Source organism: Helianthus annuus, chromosome 8, assembly GCF_002127325.2.
Source record: "Helianthus annuus cultivar XRQ/B chromosome 8, HanXRQr2.0-SUNRISE, whole genome shotgun sequence".
Classification (NCBI taxonomy): domain Eukaryota; kingdom Viridiplantae; phylum Streptophyta; class Magnoliopsida; order Asterales; family Asteraceae; genus Helianthus; species Helianthus annuus.
In genome coordinates this window covers 3158551-3174033 of record NC_035440.2, presented here as the reverse complement: position 1 = coordinate 3174033, position 15483 = coordinate 3158551, and the positions used below count along the sequence as shown (strand labels likewise).

Here is a 15483-nt window from a genome sequence, read left to right as displayed (position 1 = left end):
AATTGATGCTATGGAATGGCTTGAGGAAATGGAAACGGTTGTGGACATCAGCGATTGTGCTGATAAGGACGTAGTAAAATTTGTTTCACAATCTTTTAAGGGAGAGGCTCTAGTATGGTGGAAGACCATGATGCAGTCCACGGGGAAAATTCCCCTATACCTTATGGGATGGTCCAAGTTATAGACAACTTGTAATATTAAATTTATTACCTCTGCGCAATATCATCAAAAGTTTCTTTAAAGCATTTGGCATGCGTATGATGTTGACTATACAGGAAACTGAAACTAAGCTAATTTGTCTTTAATCTACGGAGACAGTATAATATATATTTCATGAAATATGCAATATACACCTCTGTTTGTAGCTTAATGAAATATGCAATATACACCTCAGTTTGTAGATGTGTAACAAACTCAAAACAACAACTAACTAACTAAATGCAAATGAAGGGTTACCAAGCTAACCATGTTCGACTGGATATCCGGAAACTGTTGAAGTTTGCAATAAGAGAGATCAAGAGTCTCCAACATTTGCATCTGTATGATGGGTGGAAACCTTTTAAGTGCTGTACACCTGGTCATGTCCACGGAAACAAGCCTTTTGTGATATCCAATTGATGGATGAATCTCTTCTAATCTCTCACACCATGATAAATTCAATCTCTCAAGACACGGTAGACTCTGTTTCAAGAAAAGTAGGAAAAGTCAAATTTTAATAATTAAGTATACAACAAACTCAAAACAACAACTAAATAACTAAATGCAAATGAAGGGTTACCAAGCTAACCATGTTCGACTGGATATCCGGAAACTGTTGAAGTTGTTTGCAACGACTGAGATCAAGAGTCTCCAATGTTTTCATGTGTATGATGGGTGGAAACCTTTTAAGTGCTCTACACCATCTCATGTTCACGAAAACAAGCCTTTTGTGATATCCAATTGATGGATGAATCTCTTCTAAACTCTCACACTCCTCTAAAATCAATCTTTCAAGACATGGAAGGCCGTCAAAATCTGGTGTCCTGATTAGTCCATATGATCTCGTAAGATCAAGAATTTTCAAATTTGGTAGATGCTGTTTCAAGGCAAGTAGCAAAAGTCAAATAAATCGGCAAGTATACAACAATTCCTTTCACATTGCCATACTTCTTGCCCATTGATCATTAGGCAGGAGCTCTTGATTTATACACAAATTTTAGCATCTTTATATCTTATAATAACAGCCTTTTAACATGCATAGTTAATTCCAATTGCTTAAAACATCATATCATTTTTATATCATATTGTTGATAATTTTCATCAATCTTTGCCCAAAAATCTACTTTCAGAATATTACATTTCAGACACTTTGTTAATTTATTTATTTCTTGCAATATCATCAAAAGTTGCTTTAAAGCATTCAATCTAAATTAAGCTAATCGACCTCTAATTTTATAGAGAAAAGTGTGATATGTATTTTTCTTAATGAAATATTTAGTTACACCTATACTTATAAATGTGTCAAATACCTGTGTTCATTTTATAATTCATTTCACAGTTTTATTGCAATGATTTGTGAAACAACAATATTTATCTACCTTATACCCATGCCACAGTTCTTTTTGTCGGCTGAATATCAACTGTAGATAACCAAGCTCTCTTGGCTGAAAATTTGATGGGAATGAAGATGTCATATACCCATGAATACGAATCCACCGAAGTTTCTTCATGCTTGCAACAACATCAGATAGACCCGGATGACCAATAGTACTTTGGAAAGCTAATACTTCAGTTTCCTGTGTTAATTAAGCAAGGGAACAAAATTGTGTCAGTAACGTTATACACAAGTGTCATTTGATACAGATATATATATATATATATATATATATATATATATATATATATATATATATATATATATATATATATATATATAAGGATAAGGATCATGTGAGAAGTAGTAGGCTAATTGAGAAACTTGAGAAACATTCTGGACCACACATTTTCTTTAAGCTTTTCGTAATATACACATATGTATAGTTTAAAATTGACTATATACATATGTGTATAATTCAATATACATATATGTATATAGTCAATTTTAAACTATACATATGTGTATATTACGAAAAGCTTAGAAAAATGTGTGGTCCAGAATGCTTCTCAAGTTTCTCATATAGGGTGGACTTCTCTTAGGATCCCTACCCTATATATATATATATATATATATATATATATATATATATATATATATATATATATATATGAAATATTTTATTGCAAAGATAATTTTAACCATTGGCACTGCATCTGCCCCCATATCACAGAGGTATGCTATGTCTTCCATCTTCCAAATCCTGCTATACTTTTCAGGATTATTAGGGTGTGCCCCTCTAACAATGTAGTGAGCCATTTCTTCTACCAAGTCATGCATATCAAATACTTTTATGTCAAATAGTCCATCTGAATCAACTTTTATGAGAGACTTTTGAATTAACACCTTCACCCCTATACGAGGGTGTAAATTACAAGCATCAAGCACCATCATTGCCTCATCCATGATTTTTCTCCTCCAAAAACAAGCAATATCTAAGAATAATTTTTGATGGTCGGGTTCAAGTCCATCATAACTTATTTTGAGTCTTTCGGTGACTGTAACATTTGGGATGCATTTTAACTTGGCCAATGCACTCTTCCACTCATCCTTGTTTTTGTCATATAGAAAAGAACCTAGAATTTCAAGTGCTAATGGAAGCCCACTAGCATAAGAAACTACCTCTTTTGAAAGCATCTCGTAATCTTCTATAGGTTTATCTTTATGATATGCATGTTTGTTGAAGAGCTCCATAGCCTCGTCACTTGATAACAAACTCACTTCATATACTTCATCTGCATGGCGGGTTAGCAAATGCTCATCCCTGGTTGTGATTATTACCCTGCTCCCCTCACCAAACCAAGCATGCGATCTGGCTAATGCCTCTAGTTGCTTGAGGTCATCAACATCGTCAAGAACAACTAAAACACTTTTATTACGTAACCCTCTTTCTATCATGCTTCTTCCTTCTATCTCACTCCCTACCACGTCTTTTGTTTTCAAAACAAGTGAGAGAAATTTTTCTTGCAACTTTGTCAAACCATGCTTGTTTGACTCCTCACGAATATTTTCAAGAAGGCAGTGAGCTTCAAATCGGTGAGAGATTTCCGCATAAGCAGCAGATGCGAGAGTAGTCTTACCACCACCCCCAACTCCCCATATTCCAATAATGCGTACCCCACCTGACTCCATTTTCAACTTTGATTTCAGATCCTGTAAGCGTGTCTCTATTCCAATGAGGTCTTTATTGACGTTTGTAAATAGTGAAGACAACCTACGAGAAATTGTACCAACAATTTCCTTGATGCGTTTTGCTTCATGACTGCGTGATGGATAAATACAAATAAATAGAATTTAGAACATGCTTCCACTCCCTTAATGAGGTGAGGGTCTCATTAATTCAGAAAGTACTAGTAACCAATCATATGCAAGTTTTTTTTTTATATATATAAACCTGGCTCCGTAAATTTGACTCTTGTAAATTATTTAACGCCTTAAATCTACTTGCAAAATTTAAAAACTAACTTATTACAATATTAACTATTTTTTGGTAAGTCTGGCTACCCCCTACTTATTTGACCCGTTTTATTGTTATTTTTCAAATTTTGCCCATTTGACTTGTCAATTGTGAAAACAAAACTTAAAACGACTCATTGTAGAATGCAAATATCTTAAGCATAAAAATGTTGAAAAAAAGGAGAGAACATTACATGTTTTCATCGATGACCCATCCAGATAGGTTGCCTGCCTTTTCCAGAGCTTTTCTCCATGATTCAACTTTGTGCTTATTTTCCCTCTTATGTTTTCTAAATGCTTTTCTCCATGATTCAACTTTTTGCTTATGTTTTCTAAATGCTTTTCCATATTTCCCATTTTGTTTTCTCACATCAGAGGGATCTACGTGATAAAATATGGGCATCACGATTTGCCCTGTCGTGTCCATGCACTCCATAATATGTGCAAGCTCATCCAAGCACCAAGATGAATCCGCATAGTTTTTGGAGAATACAACAACGGCGATCCGTGAGTCTTGGATTGCCTTCAAGAGGGCTGGACTGATTGACTCACCCCGAGGAAGTGTTTCGTCATCCTTGTACGCCTGGATCCCTTGCTGTACCAGAGCCAAGTAGAGATGATCCACAAAGCTCTTGCGGGTGTCTTCGCCTCTAAAACTCAAAAATACGTCATAATTCCATGATTGAGAAATAGAGGCAGGAACTGAGTGAAAGGAGGAGGATGAAGATGCCATTGATCTGTAGATGGAATTTGTTTGGAATTAGTATGAAGGCAAGCAGTGGAGATCAACAAAAAGAGAGATGTGTCAATGGGCATTGGGCATCACATTATATATATATATATATATATATATATATATATATATATAGGGTAGGGTTCATGCGAGAACCACCCTTATTGCGAGAACCGCGAGAACCAATGTGAACAGAGGGCATTAGTGTAAATACATAACAAAAATTAAATTACAGGCCCATACTCCTCTTAAGGCCCATACTCCTCTTACTGGACTTCAAAGAACAATTAAATCATATTTTTTCATTCAGTTCATGTCCGATACTCCAACATCTCCAAAATTCATCATCTCCATTCACGTCTACACACCAAAATCTCTGAAATTCGCCATCTCAATCTTACCATTCATGGTGTATTCGTCGTATAATCGAAATTAGGGCAATAAGAACAGAATCATCGATCATATATTCGTCATCTGCTCGAAATTAGGGCAATAAGAACCATAATCATCGAAGACTGTGACACAATTAGGGAGAATCTGAAGAACAGACGTCCAACGGACTCGCCGTAATCTAGTTGTTGTCGGGTTATTCAGTGTCGCTACACCGTTTCGTGAATTTGTAAGTTTATACTCTTTGTTTTGCACTTTTATATGATAATATGACGCTTAATCGTCGATTCAGATTTTTATATGTTAATATGACGCTTAAATCGTTGTTTCATATCTGCACTAGTGAAAATCGTTCGATATATATATATGATTTTTGAGATATTAGAGGTGACTGTTGTGATAGAACTATATGTAATGTGGTTTTTATGTGTTTTTTGTATGTAGTTTTGTTACTGACTAATGTTAGATATGATTTGTGGTAATACGAAATTTGATTTGGTAAGGGTTAGGGTTTTTTTTTTTTTTGAAGCAAACCTGTTGATAAGGTAAGTCGTGTTAATGCACATGTGCATAGTTATGCACATATGTATAATTTTAGATTAGGTTAATAAGGTCAATCATGTTGTGCAAATGTATATAATTATGCATATGTGCATAATTTTCCAGAATAGGTTAATAAGGTCATTCATGTTGATGCACATGTGCATAATAATGCTATGCACGTGTACACAGTCTGCTAGAATTTGTCAACAAGGTCATTTTTTTCGTTGTACATGTGCATAGTTATACACATTTGAAGAATTTTCCATAATAGTTTTATTAGTGATTAATGTTAATTATGATTGGTGGTAATATGAAATTTGATTTGGTAAGGGTTAGGGTTTTTTCATTGAAACAAACCTGTTGATAAGCTAAGTCATGTTAATGCACATGTGCATAGTTATGCACATATGCATATTTTGCCAGATTATTTCCATATGGTAAGTCATATGGATGCAAATGTGCATAGTTAGGCACATGTGCATAATTTGCCAGAATATGGTAATAAGGGCATTCATATACATGTGCATAGTTATGCACATGCGCATAGTTTGCCAGAATATGTTAACCATGTAATTTATGTTGATGCACGTGTGCAAAGTGATGCACATGTGCATAGTGTATATAGTAATGATAAAGTTAATGTTAATGCACATATTCATAAAGTTAATGTTAATGCACATATTCATTGAAATTGTATGTTTGTTAATCATTTGTTTTTTTATTATTGTAGATCAATAACGGAAAAATCAAAGAAGGTAACTTTCGTTTTGAAATCAAGGGATAAAGGGTCAAAAAAATGTCGCATGCAATGGAAATGATTACGCAACTGTTAAACAAATAGGTAAAAAAAGTTTGATTAATATTTGATGATGCAGTTGGGAGTTTATGCACATGTGCATCCTTTTATTACTTTCATGTTAAATGATATCATTTATGCAAACACATTACTTATATCACATGCAGGTGCACAAGAAGAAAAAAAAGTATAAAGAGGAGGACAAGTGAGCGAAACCACGATGAAACATTGAACAAGTAAGCGAAATCCCTTTATTACTCCTGAGGCTGCGAGGTGTTCACTATGCGACACATGGAGATGTTTAAAGGCAGTGGTGAGAAGTTTGATTGCAGATTCAACAGAGATAAAGATATTCAAGACATGCAACTTAAGAACATGAGGGTGAAGATAGTAAAAAAATTGTCGTTATCAGAGGCGAATGATCTTGTTTGTTAATATTTAATGTATTATGTTGTTGGTAGATGAAATGTTGGTACTGCACATATGAATAGTTTGAAATAGCATACATATTGGTATTGTATAATGTATTACAGATGGTTATAATTGTTAATTTAGGATGTAATATGTTGTTTGCTATAGTATATGTTGGTGTTGCATATGTGTAATAATGATTGTTGATCTGATTATGTGATTCTTATGATGAGGGTGTTATATTTATTTGTTGTAACACAAAAGTTGTGTGATAATGTGTTAATGTTGGTAATGCACATGTGCATTAATAAAAAACAATAAACATGTCGGTAATGTATGTGTATATTTTGAAATGTTGTATATTTGTGTATATCATATTACGTATGTGGTACCCTATTACGTTTGGGGTACCACATTACATATGTTGATGTATATGTAAAGGAAGACGAATCACATGTAATTAATAATTTTACATTTATGCACATGTGCATTGTTCGAAACAGTAACCATGTGGAGTGAAATAGTAAACATGTACTTAAAACATAATGACACTAAAAACAATGCATCGATAAGTTTACATGCTATGGCTTCAATGTTGAAAATGCACGCATTGGGTAATGCACATGTGCATGATGTTAATTGGTAATTTATAAGTAGATAAAATGAATACAACAGTGAATACAGCGCTAAGTAGATAAAAAATAAGTCTAAACAAGGAATGTAAACAAAAAACAACTGATAACAATTTATAAGTAGTTCAAGTATTTTTTTTGGTTATCCTTATTTTGAACATAATATATACCATTCTTTTGAACATAATATGTACCGATGTGTACAATGCTCAATGTAGGATTGTTCCTATATATAAACAAAAAATAAAACGGATAAAAAGAGGATATAAATATCATAATTAATAGAACATATGGAATGTGTACACACAATGTTTAAACGTTCAACGATGTATACATGGTCAACAGTTTATTGGTCAACCATGTATACATGGTCAACAGTTTATCGATGATGATTATAGTGGGTCAACAGTTTACCAGTGATGATTATAGTGGGTCAACAGTTTATCAGTGATAATTATAGGGTGTTAGAGTGATAATTATAGGGTGTTAGCAATACGATGCACAGGTGCATGGGAAATGTATTGATGGTTAACATATGATTATAGGGAGATGATTAAAGGGTGTTGGCAATGTGATGCGCATGTGCACGATTATGTATTAATGGTTAACAATATGATTAGTTATGATTATGGGGTGTTGTTAACATGATGCACATGTGCATGTTCATGTTAATGATGGTTAACATTTTACGGATGACGAGTATGGGTGTTATCAACATAATGCACATGTGCACGATCGGTGACGAGTATGGGTGTTATCAATATAATGCACATGTGCATGGTCATTGTATTGATCAATCAGATAAACAAAAAACTGAATAATGTTAAATAAACAATGATACACGAACATAGAGTAATCAAGCAAATGTTAATTTTTTGTTTGTTTGAACAGCATCAAAACTTCTCATACCGCAAAACTTCTCATACCACAAAAGAAATACTATCGATTAGCTGGTAAAACAGCAACAAGGGGTAAAAATCTAAACAAGAAAAAAAAGTGCAGAACATACTCTGCACATACACAGCCATACAAAACATAAATTAACAAAAAAAAAAAAAAACAAATTAACCCAGCCTTCCCAGCTATCAACACAGAACTTCGAACGATATCTTACCCATAGAACGAGAGGTTAATAACATTCTCGGAAGCCGACTCTAAAGAACGCTTGCCCCCCTTAAAGAGACTGTTGTTACCATCCTTCCAAATTACTCATAAAGTGGAGTAAATTAGACCCAAAAGCAATATACTATTGACATAAGAATCTAGTCGCGTATACTCTTGAACAAGCTGCTCCAGGGATGAGAGGCCTGCAAGGTCCCAGTTACACCAAACAGAGATCTTCGTCCACACCGCCTTGGCTATCGGGCACTCAATAAAAACATGTGTGACCGACTCCGAAACCCCCGCACACTCTATGCAGCAACCCGTAATGGTACTAACCCCTCTCGCACGCAGATTTTCCCCAACCGGAACTCGATTCTGCAGCAACCTCTATATGAAACCATTAACTTTAATAGGGACCCAGTTAAGCCACTCAGACACCTTAAAATCCGACCCAAAGCAAGCTTCTTTCAGGACTTTTTCTTGTCGCTTGAACTATGAAACCATCAGATTGACGGGTAGGGTATGTATGTGATGAATCAGAAGATGCCATATCACAAAGGGGTTATAAAGTGAAATCATGTTTATTTGTAAGTATATGACATATAGAAATATAATCGGACTGAGTAATCGTATAAGGATACTTACAGTGGGAATTGGTAACAACATAGAAATTGGTAACAGAATGGGTGTAACAAAAAGGATGTAATTTGTTGTAATCACCGGATAAATGATGTATTCGACTGAGTAATCGGACGAGCCGGATTAGTTATCGCAGTGGTGACTTATGAGCAGATGTATGTCACCAGATGAGTTTTCGTCGGAGGATTTGTCGTCAAATTAGTTGTCACGGTGGTGGTAGCGGCGATGTGTTAACGTTGACCGGCGGCGGATGTGTCGTCGGCGGCGGCGGTTGTCATGGGGGTGGTAACAGTTAACAACTTGAAGAACAGAACCCTTGAAGGAACCCTTAAGAACAGAACGAGAATATAGATGCTGTTGTTAGAATTTCACTTTAATTACAAAAATGCCATGTGTTCACACTGGTTCTCGCGGTTCTCGCAATAAAGGGTGGTTCCTAACGGATCTTTATCCTATATATATATATATATATATATATATATATATATATATATATATAAAATATTTGAGAAATTTCACACTCCAGGACAAGGCATAAAGAGGAAATTTCATGAAATTTTCACATTGGTTCCTTCATCTTTCTTTGAAGTAAGAATTTTTTTTTATAGCTGTGAGTGCATAGTAATCAACTTAAATATATGATAGCTGGCTAAAAATTATTATGATGAAATATAATATTTAGTTAATAATATGAAACCAGTTGTTAGAATCAATAAAATCAAAATATCTATGTATCTATAGGAAACCAGATGATAGAATCAATATGTATTGTGTTGAGAATATCGAACAATGAAACCAATTTGGCGTGCAGGCTCAAGGAGGGTTTCAAGGTAGATTATTAAATGTGTTTGTGATTTAATAATTAATTGTAATTATCATGTCCTAGTTAATTAATTAGATAATTATCTAGCATCCTAGTTATTGGAGTTTTTTCCCAAAAGAGTGTTGGTGGAAAATTTATTTACCAAAATCGGTGACTTGAAAAATATTTACCAAAATATGTGTTTTGCAATGACTTTTTTCTCAAATTGGTGAGGGTGAAAAAAAATATTTACCAAAATGGGTGATTTAAAAAATATTTATTAAAATAAGTGTTTTTTTTTTCTTACTTCTTTATTATTAACTAATCTATTATATTTTTTTTTTCAGTTAACCCAGTATGTTTTAAATTTATTTTTCTCCAAACAATTACTCTTTATATTTATTTACTTTTTAACTAACCAAAATATAGTTCTCTTTTTTTTCTTAACGGCTTTTCTTTTATTTCTTTTTAAATTTATATAAGCTAAATCATTCTAATATAAAGCTTCCTCCTATAATTTTAGAGATGTAAACGAACACTAAAGTAACACGTTCATGTTCATTTATTTATCTTTAACCGAACAAATAATTGAACACAAACATGGTTTTCTTTTTCGTAATCAAGACGTGTTCATGTTTACATTAACCGAATGAAATAAATGTTGTTCGTGACCATTAAAAAATAAGTTGATAATAATAATAATAATAATAATAATAAGTATCGAGTTGGCCAATGAAATTACGAACCAATCAATCTTCGTAAATATTTTTCCCGTTAATAAAATTTATATAACTTTAGTAAACACTGTATTATGGGTTTTCATTTGAATTGGTAATAAACTACGCAGACAATAGTTAATAAGTTGGTTAAAAAGTCTATATAATGAGTTAGATTGAAGAAAAGAATATAAATGTGATAGGTTGATTAAATAAAAATAGAAGAATTATAATAGATTAGTTAAAAATGAAGAAATATAGAAAAACATCCATTTTGGTAATTATTTTCCAAATCACCTATTTTGGTAAATAATATGAAATCAGTTGTTAGAATCAATAAAATCAAAATATCTATGTATCTATAGGAAACCCGATGAAAGAATCAATATGTATCGTGTTGGGAATATCGAACAATGAAACCGATTTGGCATGCAAGGCTCAAGGAGGGTTTCAAGGTAGATTATTAATTGCGTTTGTGATTTAATATTTAATTGTAATTATCATGTCCTATTTAATTAATTAGATAATTATCTAGCATCCTAGTTATTGTATAAATTTACCACGTATTGGGTAGGGATTGTAAGAATCAAGTTTTTAAGTAGTTTTCTTGATCTGATAATATTGTGGGAATTAGCCATAATTTTATATTTGTTTGATATATTCGATTGGGACTTGATATCGAGTATGAACAAAGGGTTTGATAATAACTGCCAAGACAGACGGGATCAGAGTAGGAATTCGTAGGTCTCCAAATCCTCGGCGGTGGATGTTGCGGTGTTTGTGAAGTTAAGACTGTGGCAGAGTGACAGACATGTCAAAAGTCAGCGTGTACTGGACCTTTAGCGTGGTATTAGGCGATCGTCACCGGTGGGGAATGAGGACCAATTTGGGGTTCTTAGAAAAAGGAGCGGGTGATCGTGGTGAAATGGGTCAAAGCACATCAGAGACTCTAATTTGTAGCCTTATAAGTTATAACGACTCAAAATCAATAAAAAATTCACTAACAAAATCAAATCAAATAAGGAATTATAGACAAGTTAATTCAATTAAAAAAGAATTGTTTAAATCGTAAGCATAAGCTTAGTGTAATGTTGAAATTCATCAAAATAGCTTGAAGCTTTCAGAGTTTGATGGTATAAAAGTTTAAATCATCATACATAGCCTACACAAAAAGCTTCAATTCGACCAGTTACGCGCGATCATGCCTCAGTTTAAGTATGTTAAAATGCCGGTTACACTTTCGGAGCCGGTTACATGTACCAGGATCGGGAAACGCACGTCTAGCGCCACGTTACTAGGCCCCAGCACGCACTTAACCTACCGCTCTGCGTGTAACGGCATCGTTTACGCGCGTTCAGGTGTCAATTACGCGTGCCGCGTCTGTTACGCGCTTTTACTGTGGTTATGCGTACCAGAGCTTGGACACGCGGTAGGCGCTTAACGCAGTGCTCGACCCAAAACCGACTTTGCACGAGTAACTGACGCCAGTTACGCACACGCCCTTGGTTACGCGTGTTTAATGCTAGTTAGACACATCCCGGTGTCCTTCCGCACGTTTAGGCGTTGGTTACACGTGTTTAAATGCTGGTTACGCGTACCAGGGCCACCGGGATGGAACAAAAGACCACCGGCACCACCGGGACCACCGCCACCAAACCCTAGCACCACCGGCACAACCGGGATAGTCTGCTGCAAACCGTTTCCATTTAACTCAACCACAAATCTTCGAAATTATATGGCATCCCAACTTAAATCATAAGCACATTCTCTGTTTCTATTGAAAGATTCACAAACAAAGTGAAAAAAAAAAAAAAAAAAAAAAACCTCTGTTTCTAGTGAAAGATTCACATGTTAAGCCTGGCAATCATCTCCTCCACCATTCCAACTTCAATTTCCCTCGTTTCACCTCTATCAATCTCACCCATAACCTGTTCCAAAACCGCATTCTTCGATCTTTCACTTCTGAAATCGCTCCAACAATCCCTCAAAAGCCGAAGCAGTGATTTCGCGCTTGCTTTAGCATTTCACCTCGAACAATCCGGCGCGAGATGAGAGAGAGAACATCATCTTCGTCATCATCAGATAACGGCCGTGATCGACGTCGAAGTACCGATCAAAGATAAAAAGATTATATGCTCCTAAGTACCCTAAATTAGTAGTGGCAAATTGGGTGTCAAACCACGAAGAGCTAGTGGTTGGTGTAAGATCTCAATCGATTGCAAAACATGGTAAAAACTTAAAATTGGATTTGTATGTTGATTTGTTAAATTAGAATTAACTACAAATGTAAATTCAATAAAGTAACAATGAGCACAACCATGTATCAAGTTTGATAGCACAATTAGTAATTTAAGTTTGTGAATCTGGTTTGGTAGATTATATAGACATAATCTTGTGACATCATATGCAAATTGAGTATTGAAAGACCTATACTTGTGTACCTAAGCTTACAACGATTGAACACCGATGTAATTAGGCTATCACAAAATGATCACCATCAAATATAAACATGTTGACATAACCTTCAATCATATATCTTGACATTCAATGATTAAACACCAATTTTCAATATACATGAAGTGATTCAAGAAAACAATGTTTAAGAACAATCAACACATGAAATAACACATAAAAACTTAGCAAATGTCATAGATCTCTAACAAACACCATGAATTCATGTCCAACATAGATAAACAACTCAAATTGAACTAAATGGCATACAAACTCTAGCCCTTGGTTGTGATCACAAGGGTTTTAGCCACACATGATCATGCTTGATGAAGAAATGTTGCGATTTCGGTAGCAATTGGAGCAATCTTGATGTTAGAACACCTTGTGAATGAGTATTCCTTGTCCCTTGATGTCTCCTTGACTCCAATGGTGAAGAATGAATGAAAAATCCCGAGAAAAACCACTTTATTTTTGTCCAAAACCGAATAAAACCGTTTTGTATCTGCACCCGGAGTATGGAACGCCGGGTTTGGGAGTATGGAACGCCGGGCAGAAACCCAAACGCCCATGCTTCACTGTCAAACGCTGGTTCCATGTTAAAGTGAACATCGGGGTGTTCCAAACAAGCCTAGATCACTTTCCTTGAGTTCATTTGATGTGTGTAAGCTCCATGTGATAGGTTTACGATCCGGAATCATCACGCAATCTTCCACCGCTACCCTACATGTAAAAATGCATCAAAGTAACATGTCTCGATACAAATTCGATGCTAAAACATATAAATATTAACCATTTAGGCATACCAAAAGCATACGCATCAAACTTCCCCAACTTAATTCTTTTTCATCCCGAAAAAGAGAATTGCAATGGGATCGGATTGCTTTGCAATCCTAAGACACTTTGTCTCCCCGAGGAGTTCGGAATAGTTTTGGTAGGGATTGTACAATTTTATGAGATGCAACCTTCAAATAACTTTCAATGTAACACTTGGGTAATGATTAGCTACAAACATATACATATTTTTCACCAATGCAGCTAAGGTCATAAGGCATACCCAACCCACAAGACTTGGTTTAAAAAAACGAGTAAGCAAATAGATATGAATTGCCTAATTAAACCTAATATGCCTCAACTTGTCAATACTTAAAGTTTCACACTCCTCACAATGTGTCACTCCCCTCGGGTTCATTTGTGGACTAGTAAAAATAGTACTAGTAATTTTTTCTGAAGTACTCAACCCGCAATTGCAACATTATTATCATATGCTAGTACAAAAATCAAACCGCCACCTATTAACAAAAGACTAAATGCAAATCAAGAGGACTTTATGGGTTGGCTTGGGTGAAGGGTTTGGAATTAACGTTGGAAAATGGCTAAAAGGTGAAGAAATCCGAATCCTACAAACACTCGGGTTATTTTGACCCGTATACACAATGCTCACTTTATGCTATCTTTGTAACCACATACTTTGGTCAATTGGCCTCATACATAGCAACGCTTTTTCTTTCTTTTTTTTTTTTCCTTTTTTTTCCTTTTTCTTCTTTTTTTTCTTTTTTTTTCAGGAAACAATAAACTAAACAAACTATCAACTTTGATCCGGATTTCATCAAAAAGGTTAAAAGAAAAGGTAGAGATGGCTTCATGGTGAATGGGTGAATATTTGTGGGTTTTAACAAATGAAAGGAATAGGCTCAAATTGGTGATCTAATGGATAATTTAAGGTAGGTTAATCAAATGAAATGGTGTTAATCAAAAAGGGGGTATCCTAACGCCTCTATCACTTTTGCACAAATCTCAGTTCAAGATCTTGGAATGTATAATTGCACTAGTTCTAACGAAATGCACAATTTTGGGTAACCCTCTACAAAGAAATGAGCATGATACATATATATATTACCCTATATATATATATATATGAAAGTGCTCGAATAGGCTCAAATTCTCACGTTAATGGAAGGATATGGGTAAAAGTGTGAAACATGTGTTGATAAGCATATGGCATATTACCCTCAAATAGGCATTTCTATCTATATAACTTACTAAGCATATTCTATCAAGCACTTTAAGGGCTAACCATGCCAAAGGACCTATGCTTAATCACTAGTTATGCCATGTAATGAATTGCGTTAGCTAATCATACTTACATGCACAAATTCAGTTACTTGAAGGTTTATTATTCTTTTTTTTTGTACAATCATCCCAAATCCTATCTTCCCTCCATTTCGGATCAATTTCATGCCTAAGTACCACACACCAGAATTTCATCATTTCCCATTTTGCATGCAATCTCTTTTTTTTTCTTTTCAAATATTTAATAGTGCAACATCATCTCACCAAACAAGCACAACACATGTGATTCTTAGCCGATTAGAGTCGATATCTTTATTAAAAACTTAAAACATATGCAACTACATGGAAGTGCAAACTAGAGAGCCAAATTACTATTTTCCTACATGCAACACATAAAACAAAGAGTTAATTACTGTTTTCGTCCCTATGGTTTGTCAAAAATCACTATTTCAGTCCATTAGTTTAAAAATTGCGATTTCAGTCCCTGTGGTTTCACTTTGTAACCATTTCAGTCCACCTCATAACCATTTCAGTCCCTGTACTTAACAGAATAATGGATTGAAATGGTTACGAAAGTGAAACCACATGGACTGAAATGGTTACAAAA

General features: G+C 34.6%; 2 protein-coding genes across 2 annotated transcripts; both read right to left on the bottom strand.

Moving 5' to 3' along the window:
* Positions 1–285: 285 nt before the first annotated feature.
* Positions 286–3409, bottom strand: LOC110870752 (disease resistance protein RUN1-like; the record flags this gene model as incomplete). The annotated part of the gene is made up of 5 exons (XM_035976776.1): positions 286–306; positions 466–681; positions 788–1075; positions 1578–1775; positions 2240–3409. Coding segments are annotated over 5 exons (1893 nt in total), but the record flags the coding sequence as incomplete, so codon positions are not given.
* Positions 3410–3762: 353 nt separating this feature from the next.
* LOC110869417 (disease resistance protein RPV1-like) lies at positions 3763–4388 on the bottom strand. The gene is made up of 2 exons (XM_022118673.2): positions 3917–4388; positions 3763–3874 (listed from the first exon to the last, which is right to left on the bottom strand). Exons 1-2 carry the CDS (start codon positions 4320–4322, stop codon positions 3780–3782), a joined length of 501 nt encoding a protein of 166 aa, XP_021974365.1. The 5' UTR covers positions 4323–4388; the 3' UTR covers positions 3763–3779.
* Positions 4389–15483: the final 11095 nt, after the last annotated feature.

Bases quoted from the DNA above. Each gene is read 5' to 3' on its own strand.
- LOC110869417 (XM_022118673.2), bottom strand. From the start codon at position 4,322: ATGGCATCTTCATCCTCCTCCTTTCACTCAGTTCCTGCCTCTATTTCT. The intron at 3,875-3,916 runs ATAAGCAAAAAG...CATTTAGAAAAC, and splicing joins TGGAAAAGCATTTAGAAAAC to ATAAGAGGGAAAATAAGCAC.